The following is a 20875-nucleotide window of genomic DNA, read 5'->3' on the forward strand; positions in this document are numbered from 1 at the left end:
TGTTCATACTGGTACAATTTTTAAGATAGACTGAAGATTTTTTTTTTTTTTAAGATAGACAGTAGACTGAAGATGTGCCTTAAATGGAAATGAATGCATTGTAATATCAAATGCACCTGCTTAAGTGAGTGCCAATTTATGTTCCTGTTTTTAATTTGTATTTACAAGGGGTGTTTATTATCCATTATTTTCATTGAGTATAGTTAGAATATCAACTAGATCCTGCCGATAATCAAGTCATACCTAAAACTTGAAACGATTAGCGATAGTTTGTTTTCAATAGAAGAAATACCTTAAAACAACACAATAGGTCATAACATTATAGTTAATATGTTTATGACCTTTTTAGTGCTTCTAATTGCTTCAAGAGTTGTCCCAAAAGCTAATGGTAGGTCTACGTAAGAGTGCTTCACATGCTGTCTTTATTGGCCTGCATGATTACAGACACTCCATCAAAGGAAAAGCCTGTAGACAGAAACAGTAGTATATAATAATCATAATTACCCTGATTAGGACACATACATAATAGTCTTTTTTATTGACATCTAATGTGGATTCCTATGAATTATTATTAATTATAATTGTCCTAGTAATTATGAAGACCAGAAACACTGAAACTGCTGTTTCAAATGTTTCAGTCTTTCTTCTAAGGCAGCTGAGTCCATAGGTGGAGTAGTGATACCAACCCAGTAATGCCTGTAGTGTCACTTGAACTGCTACTAAAGATTACCTAAACAAAACAAAGGTCACCACACATTTAATAACTTTCCTTTCATTTGTTCTGCAAGTCTTTCTTACACCAAACCAATTGTAATAATCAATCTGTTTCTGTTCACTTTAACCCAACAGCTAAAAAGAAAAGAAAATCTTCAAACCTTTCAAAAATTTTATATTTGAATAATGAGCCTCACATTTGTATAATGTATATTGTCACAATAAATACTTTTACTGTTTTTGCCTAGTCCGTTCACTCTTTTATTGTGTAAATATGGTTAAATGTACACTTTTAATATCCACATTTTCATCTGGTCTCAGAGAACCTAGACCTCAGTGCCACTAGTGTTGCATTTGAGGTCTTTTGCCATCTGTTGATGTGTGAGGAGTGATGGTGAGTTAAACGCATCATAATATGAAAGACATCAGCTAAACACTAGTCAAAAGTATCCAAATGAATAATAGCAAATCTCCCTTGTACAACTGACCCATATGCACCCATGAATGTAGTTCTACCCACATGTTAATAAAGAACAAATAATAAAATTTAAGTAACTATGAAGCAGTGTCAGAAGTTTAACAATTGTCTATTTTCTTGATCGCATGAGATTACTTATTTAAGATAAAGAAACTATTTATTTGGCAGTACCTTGGAGGATTACCTGTGCATGACCGTTATAATCAAATTCTGAGAGTGGGATGGGGTGGCGGGGGTATGATTGTGAGTGCATGACATAGTCTATGATTCTGGCCCACTTATTCATTTTCAGTTTTTATATACCTAACTTATATACCTAACTTATTTATATATAAGTTATATAGAAAATAGTCATTCTCTTCTCTGAGCACATACAACCAGTAATGGTTGGTGGTTGGACCACTCTCTCCCCACAAGATGGCACCCAAGCCTAACAGAAGAGGGGAAATGAAGTGGAGGGCTGGAAAGACACAAACTCTCCCCCCCTTTGTGTGGGGAGGATGTAGCGTCAGGGGTGAGCAGAGACTCCAGAGTTTCCTGAACTGCTCCCTGGCGTGCTCCTCTCCTGGCTCTCCCTCTCTGTGCTTCTCCCCCCTCGATCGGCGGCTCCCTGCGTGGACATGAAGCTCCCAGTGCTCCTCATGCTCGGGGGGATCCTACTGGAACTTCACACCGGTAAAGAAACTTTTTTGCCCCTGCTTCTCTCCTCCTCCTCCTCCTCCTCTCTCTCTCTCTCTCTCTCTTTGTCTCGGATGGCACTGATTTTCCCTGTTGTCCTGTGAGAGGATAGTGTGTGGGTTGGGATGGTGTGTCAGGATCCTTTTCAAGTGTGTGTGAAAAGTGCAGATCGCAGGGCAGGCGAGTGGGATCGGAGCCGCCAGAGACACAGGTCAGGATGTCCTTTATGTAACAGTTGGAACCTGGACAAAGGAGGAGATTTGCCTTCTGCTCGTTGTTTTAGTGAAGGCGATGCAGAGAAAGTCATGAGCACTTGTAATTCCAAGGCAAATCTCCCACAGCACTGACAGTCAACCAGATTATTTTGTTTTCTTTACTGTGTCTATCAAAGGAGAAAGAAGATGGACATGCATGGATCAAGGATACAGTATAAACTACGCGACAAATGGAAGTCTACTACACCCACTTATTGAAATATCCAGGATTTGCTGTGAAATCATGTTGCTGATGTTAGCTTTTAGCCAATGAATCTGAACTAGTAAAAAGATCAGGAGGCACATTTCTAGCATTTGTATTTACACAGCTGGAAACTGAAAATGGAGTAGTTTTCCAGATGGAGGCAATCTCTCTCTCTCTCTCTCTCTCTCTCTCTCTGTCTGTCTGGTGAGGCTGTGAAATGAAAGGCACATGTTCTAAAAACTGAAATATCTGAACCAAATCTGCCATGTGGCACAGGCCTGAGCTGCATTCTGTTTCAAACACACTTTTGTAGTTAAATGAATGTAGTGTACTGGTGGAGGTTGATTCTAATTTTTTTAGTGGCCCAACACTACCAAACTGCTGAAACGGTCCAACTAGAACTTAAAAATCAAGATAGTAGGAAACTCATGAAACAAGACATAGAATATAGTGACATTTATTGTGGTTCACAATGCCTCAAATATTAATTGTTTTCATAACTTTTAGACTAGTGCAATTTTAGTAACTGAGCATTTTTGCAAGGGGTGGAACACAAGATCCCACAGACATGAGTAACAGTCCCAACACAAAGAGCACTATGACTCAACTTGTGGAGTCAACTTGTGGACACTTTCTCCTAAAACGACTCCAGACATCCAATGACTGTTTACAGTCGCTGGTGAAAACATGTTCAGTTGAGCTTAAAAAAATCAAAAACTGTAAATCTTCAAAGCCGTCCAATTGCATTGTTGCAGTGGTTTTCTCTGATGCATAATTTGATCTGGGAATCTTACCATTTCTTCAAAGGTGTCTGCCAGCAACCAAAGCGTAGAGAGGACCTGGGTGAGAACCGCATCCGGCCTGGACGAAAGAGGACGAAGGTCAAGTACCCCAAACTGAAGGAGAAGGAGAAGGAGAGTGGAAAGGCTGGGTCCATCCTCACACAGGTTTTGGACAAGGGTCGCTTCCTGCGGCTTGGAGAGACCCTGACCCAAAATCCTGGAAAAACCCTTGAGCTGCGATGCAAGGGCAGCAAGATCGGCTGGGCCTACCCCTCCTATCTGGACACCTTTAATGACACTCGACTCACGTAAGTCTATACCTCAGGACTATACCTTTTCAATTTAGTTAATCTTATCATTCAATTTCATAGACAAGTTAATCAATGTTGAAAAATGGTGGTGTACAGCAATATTTTTTATGTGGTTATGTTGGACTTCAGCATCAAGCAACAGGAGAAGTTTGGTCAACTGATCCTGACGTCGCCCTCTGCTGCTGACACAGGGGAGTACAGCTGCTGGCCAGTTCTGTGTGATGGAAATGAGTGTGAGAAGGACCTAGACCGCACCTCAGCCACTTACATCTATTTCACTGGTAAATACATGAAGTGTAACCGTTTCAATCCCTAACTCAATAGTCCAGAGAAATGCAATCGGCATCTTTGCAATTTGTTGTTGTCGTTCAGGTCAAACAATCAATTCTGACAGCCCAGTTCAGATTTGCTATAGTACTTACAATGCCATGTTTTCTTTAAACTATGCTGTTCTTTAACAGCTCTCCACTTGGCACTCTCCCTGTCCAGACAAAGATGAGTTATTTGTTCCGTCGCCGATACACTTTGAGATTGTCTACATGCGGCCTGACAAGCCTGCCATGGTCCCCTGCCGGGTGACCAGCCCAGGCACTGAGGTGTCCCTGCACAGAGAGGTGCCCCCAGAGGTCATCGCAGTGGACGGGACTGCCATCTCCTACAACCCAACCAAGGGTTTCATCCTGCAGAACCCCAGCTCAGAGTACCAGGGCGCCTTCTACTGCAAAGCTGCCACCAAATCCACACCACAGATCTCTACCAAGTACATGCTGCTTTATGTGGAGGGTAAGATCAGTAATAGTTTTGCCATTTGAACATATAGATCAGCTGAATAAAAGGCCATATTATGATAATATATGCATACTAATGGTGTCATCACATCACAAACAATGATATCCGTAATTCATCTTCGGAGGAAGAGTTTTGTGCCTTTAATGAGTTGTATGTAATAATGTCTCTCCTTGTGTGCAGTTCCGAGTGGCCCCCCTTATGCCACTCTGGAGGCCTCAGCTGAGAGCATACGTGCAGGGGACACCTTCAACATCACCTGCACAGTCCTGGGGGAGCCCGAGATCGATGTGAACTTCAGCTGGAGGTTTCCAGGCCAGGTGAGAGGAATCGGGTCATTAAAATAAGCGAGATCACAAATGACTTTTCTGTCCTTGTGCAGCTGTAAATGTCACCGGTAGTGAGATGAGCCAGAACACAGATGGGTGACAACAGTGAACAACTTCTGCAGTGCTACACGTCTTCTGTAACCCACTTAGGTGATCAGTAGCCTGTAATTCTACTTCCCTACTTTTGTGTTTGTGTTCCGGTGTTTAGGACATGCGTCCAGTTCTCATCCACAACGAATGGCGGCTGATGAACAGGGGACCTAGCCACACAACTCGCATTTCCACCAGTGTCATCACTGTGGAGGATGTGGAGGAATCTATTGACTTTGGAAGGTACATCTGCACAGCCAAGAACAAGCTTGGGGAGACATCTGTGGCTATGAGTATGAACTAAATGAGTATAAACTAAATGAGTATGAACTAAATGAGTAGCTTCTATACCTTTTCTAAACAACTGAAAGTCAGTGACAGGGATACTACTCTTTATGTTGGGGCATTGACAAATGCAACAAAAATGAAAACAATGAAAAGCAAGTTATTTGGCATAAATATTTCAATTTTCTCACACAACTTGATCTTAAATATCAGATTTAGATGCATTCAGTTTATAATTTTGTGTGTATGTTCATTTAACTAAAGTGCTTTCAAATCATTTTTTTTTGTAGATTGTTGCATTTGTGTTTCAAACATAAAGGTGCTGTTGCACCTTGGTTGTTTTCATGTTATCAAACATTATTTCAGCATAAATAAAACTACCACTCTTTTTGTAAGACACTGGTTTCTGTTAAACCAGTCATCACCTGTACATAGATGGGAAAACACTCTGCCTTGCCTTTAATGGGTTTCATATGTGGAATGTGCAGCACAGTTCCGTAGCTCAGTTTAGTTCAAGAATTTTCTCTCCACTTTCCCTCTCCTTCTTCCAATAAATATAAAATAAATTCATTCATTTATATCTTAAGACAAATGTGTACTCTTTTTCGGCTAACTGTTTTGAATTCATTTCTCATGGGTAACACTGATGTGGAAACTGTGATGTAGATGATACGAGTTAGCCACTGAGCTAATTTTCCAATCTGGACAGGTTACAAAAGTGTTACACAACACAAGTGCCCCAGCAGTGGTTCAGGCCTGGATTGCAGATCGAAGTCGACACAAGATGAAACATTTAAGTGTAATAGCTGACTTTATTCATTGCATATTTTAAAAGAGCTTCGGTCACATGAATAAATTCACATCCAAATGGTTACTTTAAAGCAAAACAGACTCAAGTGACACTCAAAATAGACACCCACACTCCAACACATCTCTTTTCGTGGCCACACATTTACACTGCCATGACATCAATCTCTTAAAGCTGCAGTAGGAGAGTCCTCTTTGTACAAAAGAAGAGATGCTCTCAAGCCGTGCACAAACAGTCAGATGCACTGGTCCCATGGTCATTTGAGAAATCTGAACAGAGGAAAAGCAAAACTCTCAGTTGGGGTTAGACATGCCTTGGTGAAGAGTCAAGTTACTGATGACAATTCATTATTCTGGTCAATCAAATCTACCAAATCAGCAGAACACCTCAGAGTTCTTAATGAAGTGAAAGGCCCTCATGATTACCTGACCAGCAGCCCTTCATAAACAACCTTCTTCTAAAGCGTCTTCCTCGCCACTGACAGAGTCTAATCAGGAACCATAGTGACTGGGTTTCCCTTTGCACCACTGTGCTGAGGAGACCACATAGGGGACAGGACATGTGCACATGCTTAACGGCAGATTTTAAACTGCATCACTACCCTCCAGATCAGCAATAATAGGTCTATACAAACGTTCTGGTCAAGCTGTACTGGGTACTTGTGTCCAGAGCACAGCGGGTTAAGATCTGCCGTAACCCCAAAAGCTCTGGAGAGTCTCACAGTCAGCAGGCACTGAGTGTTCGTTATTATGGCATAGAAGGAGGCCTTTTGAAATAGTTGAATTATAGAGAGGCTTGATGAAAGGTAAAGTACAGTTTTTACATATTTATAGTCTTCTGGAATCCAGATTCTTTCTGTAGTGATTGAGGTCACATGTGGCCAATTTAATGCACCTTCGGCATCTTCAGTTTTCAGTAAGAAAGTTCTTAAGTGTGAATCATTCAGTCATCTCATCTAACCAAACCACCGCTGTAGAATTTAGCACTGTCAATATCTCTGCCTGTTTTACATTCCTTTACACATTTCTGTAGATTCCCGGTGTCCCAAATCGGTGAAGGTTTGAATATGTTGAGTGGCAGGAAAACTAATTTGACAATGCAACACCACATAGACTAACAACCTACAACTGCAAATCGTTTAGTGAAGCAGGATTCTGGCAGTCTGACTGCAACAAAGGGGGTGATGAGGATGCCATTCTTCTCAAGGATTTCAAATGGCCTTAGTCAAAATAGTCAGAAAAAAATTAAGACACACCTGAGATGTCCTTTTTCCTCCATACATCAAAAACAGAAAGGCAGAAATTCAGAACATGGTTGTCCACGCTGGTTAAGTGCTTCTGTGCAATACAAGTGTCTTTACAGTCATATGTACATCATGTTGAAAAAGTATATCCGTTTTTGGAAATGTCTTCTTGGGATAACAGGGCTAAAAGTAACCCTGTGTAGCTAATATAGCTTTTGGTATGGTCTAAAACTCTGAGAGAGTCACAGGTCGCACGCTTCATGGAAGCCTTGAGCCGGTGTTATCTGGGTGAAACAGGAGGGCTGGAAAAGACTCCAGAGTTTCGGGGCGACTGCAGGGACATGGAGGGTGTCGTGGGCGACAGCTTGCGTGGGCTACTCAAGTCTCCATTGTGTAATTTCCAGAGGAGCTCTTCATTTTCCATGGAGAGGCGCTTGTTCACGTTGGACTCCTTCTGAAGAGACTCCTGTAACACTGCCTGCTCCGTGGACAGTTGCCTGAGAGAGGGAACAAAAACAGTTCTGATTACAGGCTAATAGACTAGACTAAACATCTGAAGAAACAGAACAAAACACGTTGTGGCCCGGGGAGCCCAGTTAAGTCAAAATATCAAAAACAACCTGCTATTTCTGAGTACACCCACAAGCTTCAAAGAGCTTAGATGTGAGCAATACACGGCCTCCAGGGACAAGTCTACTTTAGATATGAGATCATTCAACTTCATAAAAGAGAATGAACTGTTCCATTTGAATAGCCCAGGGCACTTTCCATCTACAATTAACAATGATGTGAGACCCAATTATAATTACTTGTCTTGTACTTGTCTAGTTGAAGCAATGCAGTAAATAGTGTGTGTGTGTGTGTACCTAGACAAAGCCATATGCCTGTCCATCCTGGCTTTGAGATCCTCATTCTCCTGCTGGACTTTTTGCAGACATTCATCAAGTTTCACATTCCTCTCCAGCTGAGATCAAAAGAGTAAAATGGTCTTAACAACAAATGTGTGACTCAGTCAATGAGCAAGAATGCAACCAAGACTGAATTAAGATTCATACCACTTTGTCCATCTGCATGAGCTTCTTGTCTTGCTGGTGCAGCTGCTGGGTCTTGATCTCCAGCACCACTTTAAGACTTTCCAGCTCTTGCTCCAGATAGAGAGTGTGGGAGTCCTTCTAAAAGCACATACAAAAACAAGTTTGTCCTTTGCCTTGTTAAACAGGCATTATGAAATGCACAATGAATTCTGATAAGGGGCTGTTTTCTTCATGCCGTTTCCACATTTTTGTCAAACATTTCCTGAAATGGAAATCGAGAATTTAATCTGATTATCCCTTCATAAGTTCTAGAGGATACTGTGACATGGATATGTGATCTCAATCAATATTAGATCTCTGTCACAATAGAAGTCTGATCAACAGTCTGGTGGCTTCACTCCAATTCTCAGTGCCCTCTGTCTACCCAGGACAAAGCAACTGGAGTTTTCCACCACAACATAACATACAGTAGCAATAATAATGCCATCACTGTATCCAAGAGAGATAAGGCTGAAGAAAACAGCTGATGTGCAGAGGAGATACAGTAGGCAATCTTGAGGCCTCAATAGTTATATTCCATCCGATAAAATGATGAGGACTATCCATCCTCTGCATAAAATGTCATACTTTCAGGATTCACTACATTGTTAATTTCAGAGGTAAGTCATATACCATCATTGTATAATGCCTTTAATATAATATTATTAAGAATTAATATTTATCTACAGTGAACCTGTATAGCTCTAATTTTCACATATAGGATAATGTGATCCAGTTCATCTGGGTCCTATTGGAATAAGTTTTAGATGTAAGGGAGGAGTTCTATTGCAAATGGAACAGGAGCTGTACCCTTGTGGTATTGCAATGGGTCTGATAAGTACTTCCAGTTAGTTGCTGGAGGATGTTTTTCTAGTCTACACGATAGCAGCAGCATAGGCTCCTGTTACCTGAGAACCTGCAAACATTTCCCTCCTCTTCTCGTCTTCTCTAAGCTTTTCATTTAAAGCACTGTTCTCTGTCCGGAGCTCTTCAATCTGACCCTGGAAAAGATAAGATGGGAGCTAAATTTTTTCCGTTTTTCCGTTCCTCAAAGGAAAATAAATCATCAACATTGTGACCTTTTGTGCCACGTGTAACTGTCTGAGGAGATACGGTTCAGGTATATCCAGTCAGACACAGAAGCACCTACTGTTAGGTTCACTTCAGTCTCCTTTAGAGCGTTGTCTAATGTCTGCATTTCAGTTTCATGAGCTTTCCTGACTTCTGAAATCACAAATTCAGAGTACAAATGAAATCGAGGAGCTTAAAAATGTAATTTTTTTCTGATCACAGATAGATAGTAAAAGACAGAAATGATGAGTCTGATAAAAACACAGATAACTCACCCTCTAAAGACTGTTCATGCTGCTGTTTGATGCTCTCCATCTTGTCAGCATGGCTGGCTTCCAGGTCCTTCTTCAAAACCTCATGCTTGGACTTCAAACTTTCCAGCTTCAAGAACAAAAACAGGTTCAGATGGATGCTGACATTTTCCTGGCTCTTTCTCCACCTCTCCGCTTATTTTCAGCACACATAAAAACACCAAAATGAAGGAAATATTTCACATGAATATGGACAGAGCCAAGAGGCCAAGGTAGCGAGTCAACCACCCCCCTGCTCACCTGCTGTTCCATCTGGGTCTTGCACTTGTCGGCCTCCTCCTGGTAGACCTGGTGGACCTTCTCCCACTCGGCGGCGTAGAAGGTGCGGAGTCTCTCCTCCAGCTCGGCCAGGTCGTTGCGGTGCTGCTCCTGTAGCTTCTGGAGGACGCCATCGAAGGCCGCCCGCAGGTCCTCCTTCTCTTGCTCCAGACGATCGCATGACTGGGAGGAGTTCACTGCCAAGAGAAACACACACAGTGTCAGGAAGACCCAAGTCAATCAGCCTCCGATTAACTCTTAAATCACCAAAGTTACTCTGACTTGAAAATGCTGTAAAGGATTCCCTCAGAGCCTGAGAAAAATGTTCTGTAAAGATCACTAATAGAGTGACGCTAATGCTAAACAAGGTTTAGAACAATCCAATCTTCATTATATTTTATGTTTTGGTTAGTTGTTATGAAGCAGAACCACAAATCATTTTTTACTTTCATCAACATTGTGAGGGCGCATTTGTCCTATTGTGGAAGTCTTCACTCACTACGTGCCCTCCCAGTTAAGAGCGGTATAATATTATCAGACTACATGCTGCTTGTGGCAAGACCAATATGAATCAACAGGCTATACGCTTCCCAAGGGTCAATGTTTTGACATCACAATTGCACTCCAAATATTTCCCAACCTAAAACATCTCGTCATCACTGGCAACAGTTGAGGCGTAGCATGCCAAGACTTGAGCCATGTTGCTTGCAGAGACAACCAAACGCACAAGCACAGTTGTCCCACCCTTTGTTTCAACCAGAACTCCTTCACAACTGACACGTCAACAACACTTATAAATGGCCAGCGCTCTGGTCAGGACCAGGACCAGCCCCACACGTGGCAGAGTGCCCATTCGGAGAGGACGCCTGGCCATACACTGCAGTTGGCATACAGGACGACAGCAGCTAGGTGGGTGACGTAATGTGAGGCTTAGGAATAACAGCTGTACATCGACTGCCACAGCTGGGTGTGTCTGTTGCTAACGCCACATGCCACCAAGAGCCAAGTGGGACGTGTTAATAAAAACTTTGAACAGAGGAAAAGTGGTGCTAACTTCCAAAGGAGGCTTTACAAACCATACTGCTTCAAGTGTCTTGTATTTAAACATTTACAGTCGTCAGAAAAAGAGTAGACATACATTTCAAAGCAGCTGCATTAATAATTATTCAAAATGCCAAATATGCAGAGCTGCATAATGGCCTTTAGGCTCAAGAGGATTTGTTGAGAAACACTAAGGGAACTGACCTTCAAATGACTCCTTCAGAACCACTTGAAGCCAATCACCATGTGAGCCTGCTACATGGACATTTCAGCATTTGAACACAAACTGCCATACCACAGTTGGAGGCAAAGAAGTGCTGAAAATACTCAATTATTGGCCATTTCATTCATGGACACATGAATGGATTCAGCAAAATGCACAAAGCTTGAGTTCTAAAATATTAAAAAGGCGAAGACTGCAGGGGAGGATTCTACATATATCAAAAATGTGCACCAATATCTGCAAAGGATTCCAAATTACCTTGAGTTACTGCATCACACAGCGGAGGTAATTCTATATAACCATAAATAACAAAGCTATGCGAAGGGGATGAAATGATGTTAGCCTTGGGGAGAGGCCAGATTCCTTTTTCTAAATAAAGAGGGGAAACCAGGTCGCGGCTTGTCAGAGCGATGCCTGGAACACTGCCGCTGAGAGGTGGTGCAGTCAGCACACAGGATGACAGCGCTCAGATAAAGAGTCTGCTCGGTGAGGGGCGCTGGGGATGGGATAGGACACTTACAGATTTGCTCTGGATGAACACGAAAAGAGCTGGACATGCTGGATGTCCACACAGAGGAGAGTCTGCTCTCTGCATGATTGCCAGGCACAGAGACAGAGCAGTCTCAGAGTGGGGCCCTCGGGGAAGACATATGTGGCCCTGGAGAAATGTGTGAACCAACTTCTTTTGGTTAATCTTGTTGGGGAGGCATGAGATGCTGATGATTTGATTTGCTGAAGTATTGTGAGAAAAATGGCTGGAGCTAAGACGTAAGCCACCACAAACCTCAAGACTCATCATCTGCAAAAAAGGTTTCAATGGCAGCTCCGAGTTCTCATCTGAACAGAAGTCTGTTAATCAGATTGAGATGCACTGAAACTCAAAGCCTTTCATTTCAGAGAATTTAAAACGGGTTCAACTGTAACAGCCATGGAACGTTTGTATGACTAAGCTAATTGCATAAGAACAGTTAGCGGTAAACAAACAGAGGTGTGCAAAGCATAGCAAGGGCAGAACCTCAGCCGGAGAGCTTTTACCTTGAGAATAATCAAGACTGCCACCACAAGCATCGAGACAGACACATCCATAACCGTTGGCGATAACTTCAGTCATTTTTTTGATTTATGTTGACCACTTTAATGCAGTGAGTAACTTAATTCTACCAATTTGAATGAGAGCCAGTATAGGCTGCTTCGTGCTCCAGACCACAAAACTCTGATGGAGCAGAAGGGGGAATATGATGGAGTTCTGGAGCTCATTTTGGAGTTCTCCCACCCGGCTTTGTCTAAACATTCACTGGCTTCTTAGTAAAGTCACACTAGGGTCTTAAACATGCTCTGGGAATGCAAAGATAAGCTGCAGCCTAGAGATTACAAAGGTAAAGCAAAATCATGTGTTGGCCATTACTTTCAGAATATACGCGATCAGATATTCAAAACGGTCTTTACACCATCAGTATTCATGGTGTGATGGCAATGGTGAACACTGGAAAGTGAGTCACAGCCATTTGGGGGTTACATGAGAAGGCACTAAATGCACCCGTTAGAGCACCTCCCTGTTCAGCACCATAGTGCATCAATATAAGGGATGCAGCCATGACAAAGCCTTGGAAAAGGAGTCATCTTTTTTAGCAAACAGCTGTGGTGACATTCACTCTGCTCCTTCTCAAGATATGTGCATGTCTTTTTTAGGAGTGAGGGGGGGTGCGTGCCAAATGGCTGCCTATGGAGCCACTCCCAGCGATAAAGCAGCCTCCCAGGAGAGCCCATCAAGCCCATCAACCCTGGGCCCTGGCTCAGCACGGGCTGACTAGTCCATCTTGTCTGCATGGGAAGACCAATTAAACGAAGGGGCAAAAATCTAATTTCAAGACAGAGAGGCCGAGCAAGGAGCCTGTGATATGGCTGGGGACTGTAAAAAAAATCTGTAGCAACATGGGACTGGGAAAACATGAAGTGCTTCGTGTCCCATCGGTCATACTGATGAATGCACATTTGGCCAATTAAGGAAAGCATTCTGAGAGGCCAGTCCTTTCCCTGTCAGAGAGCTGCGAGAGCCTCTTATCTCACTCAGATTAGCCCTGGCTGCAGTGGTGCAGACACGGAGGATGTGTGGTGGTAGTGGTGGTGTGCGTGCCGTGTCATGTTGTGCTCTTACCCAGCTCCTCACGCAGGTTCACCAGCTCCTGAGACAACTCCCCACATTTCCTCAAGGACTCTTCATGCTGGAGGAAGAAAACAAAGACGTTCACAATTAATATTCCCATTGCAGAGTGAAGCCTCAGTAGGAACGTGCCCGTGAGCCAGGGACTTAAGTCAGGAAACAGATCTCGCATCGCGTTCAGTCTCTCCACACAGAACAAGTGTAAATGAAATAGCAGCATGAGAAATCTTCTTTTTCCAAAAACCATAGACAGTTGGCAGAGACGGGCAGTGAGCGTCTTAGCAGGAACCACAAACTGGCGTCCTCTTGAACTAGGTGAGCACTCCAGAATGGTGCAAGCTCTGCCCAGTTGTGTCCCTCTCCCTCTGCCTTTCCCTAATCTGGCTCACCACACAAAAAAAGCTGCAGAGGGACAGCAGTCTCCACAACTGCAGTGCTACCACAGAGTCAAAAACAGCAGGCATCCCTCCTCACTTCTTCAGTCTGCCCTCACTAGTCAATAACAAAAGACACTCGCAGAGCACCAGCCTGACCAGCAGCACAGGATTATGAGGAGACTACACTTGTATCAGAGGCATACGCACAAATATTTGATCATACAATTCACAGAGGATACATATAGTCTGTGCCTGACAACTTCCTATCATCATAAACATAGCTCTCTAGATAAACAGAGTAAGAATAAAGCAGAGAATGCAGGTCTTTTACCCTTGATCCGGCGCAGGACAGACTAAGGCACTCTTTGCTGCTGGAGCAGCCCATGGTGTGGACACCTCTTTGGCTTTCTCCCCGGGCTGCAGAGGGAGGAGGGGGGTGGTCGGGGAAGACAGCACAGCCCAGGTGCAACAACCAGCACCTCTGCCTCTGCCTCCCCGCCTGAGCGCACGCTCTACATCCAAACCACTGCTGGGGAACGTGCCTATTGGTCCCCAGCCTCCTCCAACCACTTGCCGTTTAGTGGCACGCTGCTACCGTACTCCTCCTAAGAGAGAGTGGGAGCAGAGGAGGAGGGGAGGAGGAGGGGAGCAGAGGGGGGGGGAGGAGCCTGCTCTGCACTGTGGGGGGAGGCTCCCGTCTCTGCAATGGGTTAGCTGTAAGAGCTCCGGCTCATCAGAGGACAGACCAGCGATGGCCAAAGGTGAAGGAAATAAATATATAGAAATATCAAGTAGGTGACAGTGGAGCTGATCAAGTGGCTCTTGGTGAAATGGGACAGGCTAATGGAGAGAGGTGTGTGAGAGCTGTGACCTTCAGCGTCGTCGTGAGGAAAAGAAAGGAGCGCCTGGCCACCTACACCAGTGGAAAATATGAACACATGCCTCCTAATCCAATATATTTAGCGCTTCCATTAGCCCTTTTAGAATTTTTGTTCTTTCATGTCTCTGTGGTGAAAGAAGTTAAAAGAAACGCACACACTGGAGTTAAATCTAAACGCCTATTCAAGTCTTTTTAGCTTTCAATTCATTACAGAAAAGTCTAAACAAATCACTGCAAGTGGTGCAAGAGTGCCCACAAGAACGAGAGTGGCCGACAGAAGGGTGCCTCATGGTCATGTGCTTAACCTGCTGACAGTCTTTCACAAACAAGTGATGGCAAACAGCACAGCACCTATCTGAACACCAGGCTCTGCTTGTAACCATATCGAGTCAACAGCTGGTGCATTCTCACACAAACATGGCAAGGACCCACCTCCTATTCTTGGGATAATGAATGTTGAATGGATTCCTCCACAGAGGAGTTCACACGTGGACTTATGCCATGTTATTTCTAACAACCAGTTCCACAGCGATGTTTGTAAAAACATGGTGAATAGTGAGCATAGGGAGAGATGTACTTTAAGTTAACTGTGGTAAATGAACTTCTCAATCCCAATGGTACTGCTACGTAGTTGTTTGGTGGTTTAGGGTAAATGTCTATTCCTCTGTGTACATCTTAGCAGGAAATATTAACATCAAAACCCAAGCAAAGCAAACAGAGTGTATAATATTTAGACATCTTTGGAGAGGCACTACTACTGAATCGGATTTGGATGCCAACTGATTTATGGTTACGACTTATTCTAATGGAGATCAGCCTGCAGACGTAGGGGGAAGGGTGAAGGCTATGGACCCTTTCAAGAGAGTTCCATTATCAGCATCATAGTTGGCCCCACAAGACTTCCTTTTTAACATTCCATATGTTATCTTAATGCAGAGGAAGTAGAGGGCCCAAATAGAACGTTCAAGCATTGTTTTTGTTTTTATTGTTGAAAGGGTCTATATCCCCCACCATATGGGACATCAGGGACAACACCATGCATCTTAACATCACCAAGAGCTAGAAAAAAAAATCAGTTTAGGATGTTGCCCCAAGCTTCTCTTTTCGATTGGACCTGAAGACCTAAAGCTTTATGTTAAGACTCAAAGTGGAACATTTTCTCTAAAGCTGCTGGGCTGCAACATTTACCAAATAGATCCTTTAAAGCGAGCAGTGCCAACTCACACTGCATAACTACATAGTGAGCAATGGGCAAATAACAAGCACTGGATAATGTTATATGCACAAGGATAAGATAGTACTCAGTGAAATCCGCTAACTGTACACCCATGCATGCATGTCAGACCCCTGGAGTATATCACTGAGCCAACTCAGGCAGTGGCTCTCAGAAATGTCAGATAAAAGCCCCCCTCCCAGCACCCCCTGTCTCCAGCACATTTCCAGGGGCAGATAACAGGGTCCTGCTAGCCCTCGGGGAGAGCAGAGCAGACGTGACGTCCACTGCACCACTCCTCTGGATGGGTGGGGCCAGGCACCGAGCCGGATCTCTAGTGTTTACCACCTTTCCAGGGTTTGGCACTGGTGCGCACGCGCGCACACACACACACACACACACACACACACACACACACGCTCTTATCCAAATTAGAACAACACACATACGGGCCTTGTGATATTAATATAACACCACTACACAGTACTTGCCATTATTTTTGGGTGAACATCTTCTATTAAAGATCATTGGATGATGAGGAGCTTGTTTATGGACCTCTCCCTGTATTTAGGGACTTACCTGCAGCCAGTAATGACAGAGGCACAGTCCTCAAATGACTGTTTAAATGAACAGACTCAGGTACCCATGATCTACTTAAGTGTGGGAAAAAGCACATCCACTCCTACTATACATGCCCTCTCATAGTATAAAGAAGAAGAAGAAGAAAAAAAAAAGGTCATAAATTATACCTACATGATTATACAAAAAAAGTCTGATTTGGAGACCAATCCATGCCAAATGTATGACCAAAAAAGGATCTCTGAAGTATACCATTTTGAGTGTCAATAAGAATACCTTTCTCTGTTTCATGGCGTGTGTTCTAAAATCAAACCCTATTCTATTGCCAGCGTTGATCACAGCAAGGTGACCAAAATAACCGTAGGGGTATCAAGTGTTCTCGTTCAGGGACGGCGATTGGCAGCTCCACTAATACAGCACCAGGCTGCGGCTCTAATGACAACTGCTATTGCATGTGATCGTCCTCTCCCTTCTACACATACAGTTTGCTTTCAAAGTCACTGTGGGGTGGAGAAATACATACAGTAATATACTTTCTGCATTGTCCTTACAGTCTCTAATAAAGCCATGTCTTGAATGCAAAGATCATTGGAAACAGCCAAGAAGCCAACTCCTACAATCTAATCATTCAGGCGAGGTGGACTCCCACCAAAACAAACACTAGAATGAACAAAGTGTCAATGACAAATCTGCTGTAGATAAACAGTTCATGTTCCACTCCCAAACGCAGCACTACCATCAGTCCTAGAACACCAGCATGTGTAATGAGCAATACACGTCAACACAAAACTGGATATGCAGGACCCAATTCAAGGAAACCTCACATTTCACTGTTGTGACACAGAATGTGTGTGACATGTTTGACATGTTGATGTGGGGTGGGGTGAGGGGGCTTACCTCTGCTATACAACGCTGCAGGACAACAGTGACCGCTTCAAATCTGCAGTTGCTTCCCAGAAGAAGCCTCTTCAGCTCTTGGATGGTGGTGGTGCTTCTCGCACACTGTGCCTGGTAGTGCTCCACACTCCACTTGCCCGCAGCGGCCGCTGGGTCCCGATGGCCATTCACCTGCTGCTGCGCTGCTGGTGGTGGTGGTTGTGGGTTCCGGGCGTTGGGCCTCGATTTGTTCTTGTCCACTGTAAGAGAGCATCCGTTTATTGTCCCGATCCCATTCAGCATTATTCCTGCTTGCACAAGCCCAGCTTCCCCCCTACGGGCCCAGAACACCAAGCCTGGTGGTGCCAGGTTACAGTGGCTCTCTGGACGGAGAGTACGACAGGGCTTCCAGTAAAGAGGACACGAGCCACTGCCCACACAGCGCAATTAGGATGATTCACAGCGCTGCTAGGAGCCATGGAGAAACCTTGCTGGCCCAGCACGAAACGGACCGGAGAATGAGATTACGTCCATCAGCAGATTGAATCTTGCTCTCTGTGTGTGTGTGTGTGTGTGTGTGTGTGTGTGTGTGTGTGTGTGTGTGTGTGTGTGTGCTCCTGCACTGTGACAGGACAGTGTTATTCTGGCAGAGCGGTGTCAAGGCGGTGTTGATTTACATCAACCTTTTAAATGCAACACCAGGGGCAGAATATCGGTGTGAATCCCACTAATGAGCGGCTACCCGGGGGGTTGTGCCAAAAATAGTGCCCATGAGGCCCCCTTACTCTGGGCTCCCCTGACAACTATTTGTTGTCTAAATGCAGCACACAAGAAACTAGACGTGTATTTCAAGAGGATCTCATGCACATGTATATGCTTAGGGCTTGATATTTGGGATGGCCCCAAGGGCAACTTGTTCCATCAGGGGTATTATGTAATGTGATGGTGAGGGCAGGCTTGGGCATTGCCAAAAGAGCAGCCGTAATGAGGGGGGATGGCACCAAATGCCCCTTGGGGCTTGTGTTCTTACATGGCTCCAAGATTTCAACAGATGTACGTCTTCATGCTGGGAACCATAACAATAACAAATGGAAACAGCACCATTGAGATAGTGAACGCCAGATCTAGTAAGCAAATGGCAAATGAACATTTCCATTCCTCATACAAGATCTACACCATCCCTCAACTACAACAGAAAAATAGTCTGGAATGAGTGTTGTATGAGGCCTTCTCAATAGGATGATATGCTATGCCACCAGATATTGTTCTTAAAGAAAATTCAGTGCAGTCTACCCTGACTGAGAACAATCCAGTCGTGGTGGCCATGTGTGGTGAGCTCTATTTTTAACTTATTATTCTGATCTAGTATCTATTCTCATTACCTACCATTTCCTCTACACTGCTGCTTGAGGGCTACAAGTTGCCACAGCAACAACTTGTGTGCTATATGATCTAGTTTGTATTAGCCCCTGCAGAAATGAGTAATAAAAGCATTCAAATTTGCAGTTTGTGTTACAACAGATTTGCAGACAGAAGTCATTGCAATAATTAGGTTTCAAGAGCTACTCCAAATTCAGATCATCTACTGCTTGGCGGAGCACGTGGACAAAGGCAGAAATATGACATTTCAGACCTAATCTCAGGTTCATTAACCATCAACATCACAGCCATTAAATATGTATAGCACTGCAGCAGCACTCCTGCGCTTCAGCCCCAGCCAAAGAGCACAAAGGCCTCACTCAAACAACATTCCAGCCCAACAAAACCAGCATTATTTTACAGCCATCAGGCCTGAGGGCCGACAGTGAACCACAGGAGCTCAGAAACACAGTGGACACGCAGAACGGCATGATGGGATGTTTAGGCAGCAATGCCAAAAATCTGATGAATTTCACCCAATTCTGACATAATAGTAATACAGGTCTAGGTAAGCAAGCCCTTTGACACATCACAGGGGAGTGAAAGCTGAGAAGCCCTGTTCACAACATCGCCCTCTAGTGGATATAATCTCTCAGGTCAACAGTCTTTTCTTAGACTTGAGTCCACCCAGTTGCTCCCACTGCTACTCTCTGTTGCGTAACACACAGAAGAGGCTTTCTTCAATTTAGTATACAAGATACTAGATTTCTATCTATTCCTATCAACACTGCAAAGGAGTCCTCCAAAAGATCAACACATGAAGCAAAGTAGCACAAAAAAAAATTAGAAAATAGTTAGCCAAATAGATCATTTTAAATAGAAATGCAATAGCTAGAAAAATGTCTGTATATAGTTTACTGACACTTGAGCAGTAAAAATGATATACAGGTCTACTACTACTGTAATCAGTTTATAACTTAGTCAACAGTAGGTGCAGGAGTTAACTTAACTACTCTAACTTGGGAGCTGTAGGTCACCTTGTTCTAAACTTTTTAACTCTTGAAATATATCACTCCACATCACAGCCCAACACAGTAGTCAGGAACAGTAGTAAACATGAAATAGAAATAATTTAGCCATCATCTAGACTGGCATTCATTACGCTTTGCAATACCAGCAATCACAAGATGTCAAAGCCTCAGTATGCATCATGGCTCGAGATGTCAAAGTGATAGGACTGTAATCCAAATGGACTCAGAAGAATGAGATGTAAAACCCTGTGGGATTACATCTGTAATTCACTCGTGTTTTAGTCATATTTTATACTGCCAAGGAGGTAATGTTTTTGGTTCGGCTTGTATGTACGTCTGCCTGTCTGTGTTCGTTTGTCTGTCAGTCAGCAAGATGTCATGAAAACTCCCAGACCCATCTCTTCTTTAATGGAGCTTGCATTACATTTGGGAGTGGATCCAGATGGAAAACCACTAAGGCAGGACATAAAGCCTGGTCAGAGGAGTGTGCTTTCCAAGTACCCTTTAGTTTATGCTTAAAAACAACCAACATCATCATACAGATGTAGCTTTAATACATAGCTACAAAGTGAACTGCCCATCAATATACTATGTAGAGAAAGCACCAGTCCCAATTACAGTTACTCCATTGCAACCGTGTATTCATGGCTGCTACTACTAGTGCTAAATAAATATAAAGGTCATTGACTGTGCTCATTCCCACATATCTGGGTTCATGACAATTTAGGCTATATTTGTCTCAGTGGAGCGTGCTGGGTGTTATTCCCCCTCCTCTCTCACAGCTGAATAATTCAGAGAGAAGAGGCTGGAGGAGTGGCCAGCCGCACGGCTCCCTCAGTGGCTCCTCTCCACGGCCGGCTCGTTGATGACGCACACTACCACGGCAACAGGGACTGGTTCCCAGCAGCAGTGCATCCTTCACTACATCTTCCTCGTCTGGTATCCACCCTCATCTGTCCAAACGCTTTGATCAGTAGGATGCCTACACCATGCTACATCTTAACTCACATAGAGTGGTTTAAACAGAAAGTGAATGATTGGACTGTAGTGACTGCACATGAACACATTCACTGTGTCCAATATCACTTAGAGCTAGAATCAAATGTTGAATTGTAGCAAACCAAATTGTTTATGCAATCTGGGGATGCATAGAACTGAAACATTCTTGACTGCAGTGGTCCTTCACTTGGTGTTACTGGTTACTGAGGTAAATAGCTACAGGTTTCTGCCAATATTACACCTAGGACACTTTTAAAGAACACATAGCTGCAACTCAAAACTATAAAATGTGAGACACAGAAAAATCTATTCCTTTATCTATCATTTTGAGCTTTGGCAACACTGAGTGTAAAAAGTCAATCCAATGTCCATTTTGAATTGAATGCTGTGTCTGTTAAACTTCATTTCATTTTCCTCTTGAGAATTCAGCTCAATTCTCAACCACTGTTTCTTGATAATA

At 43.5% G+C, this 20875-nt stretch overlaps 2 protein-coding genes across 2 annotated transcripts in view; one reads left to right on the forward strand and one right to left on the reverse strand.

The window, feature by feature from the left end:
- Positions 1-1716: 1716 nt before the first annotated feature.
- On the forward strand, positions 1717-5492 carry pdgfrl (platelet-derived growth factor receptor-like). The gene is made up of 6 exons (XM_048231636.1): positions 1717-1867; positions 3137-3419; positions 3552-3703; positions 3912-4205; positions 4392-4528; positions 4746-5492. Exons 1-6 carry the CDS (start codon positions 1813-1815, stop codon positions 4929-4931), a joined length of 1107 nt encoding a protein of 368 aa, XP_048087593.1. The 5' UTR covers positions 1717-1812; the 3' UTR covers positions 4932-5492.
- Positions 5493-5704: 212 nt separating this feature from the next.
- The window catches only part of mtus1a (microtubule associated tumor suppressor 1a), a 34019-nt gene continuing 18848 nt past the window's right edge, over positions 5705-20875 (reverse strand). The window contains exons 8-16 of the mRNA XM_048232128.1: positions 17048-17286; positions 13096-13162; positions 9659-9873; positions 9383-9488; positions 9187-9260; positions 8945-9037; positions 8019-8135; positions 7830-7927; positions 5705-7460 (exon numbers count right to left, since the gene is read on the reverse strand). Of these exons, the coding sequence (XP_048088085.1) occupies positions 7244-7460; positions 7830-7927; positions 8019-8135; positions 8945-9037; positions 9187-9260; positions 9383-9488; positions 9659-9873; positions 13096-13162; positions 17048-17286 (1226 nt within the window). The 3' untranslated portion in view covers positions 5705-7243. The remainder of the gene's footprint in view (positions 7461-7829; positions 7928-8018; positions 8136-8944; positions 9038-9186; positions 9261-9382; positions 9489-9658; positions 9874-13095; positions 13163-17047; positions 17287-20875) is intronic.

This window comes from Alosa alosa, chromosome 21 (assembly GCF_017589495.1).
Source record: "Alosa alosa isolate M-15738 ecotype Scorff River chromosome 21, AALO_Geno_1.1, whole genome shotgun sequence".
Lineage (NCBI taxonomy): Eukaryota > Metazoa > Chordata > Actinopteri > Clupeiformes > Clupeidae > Alosa > Alosa alosa.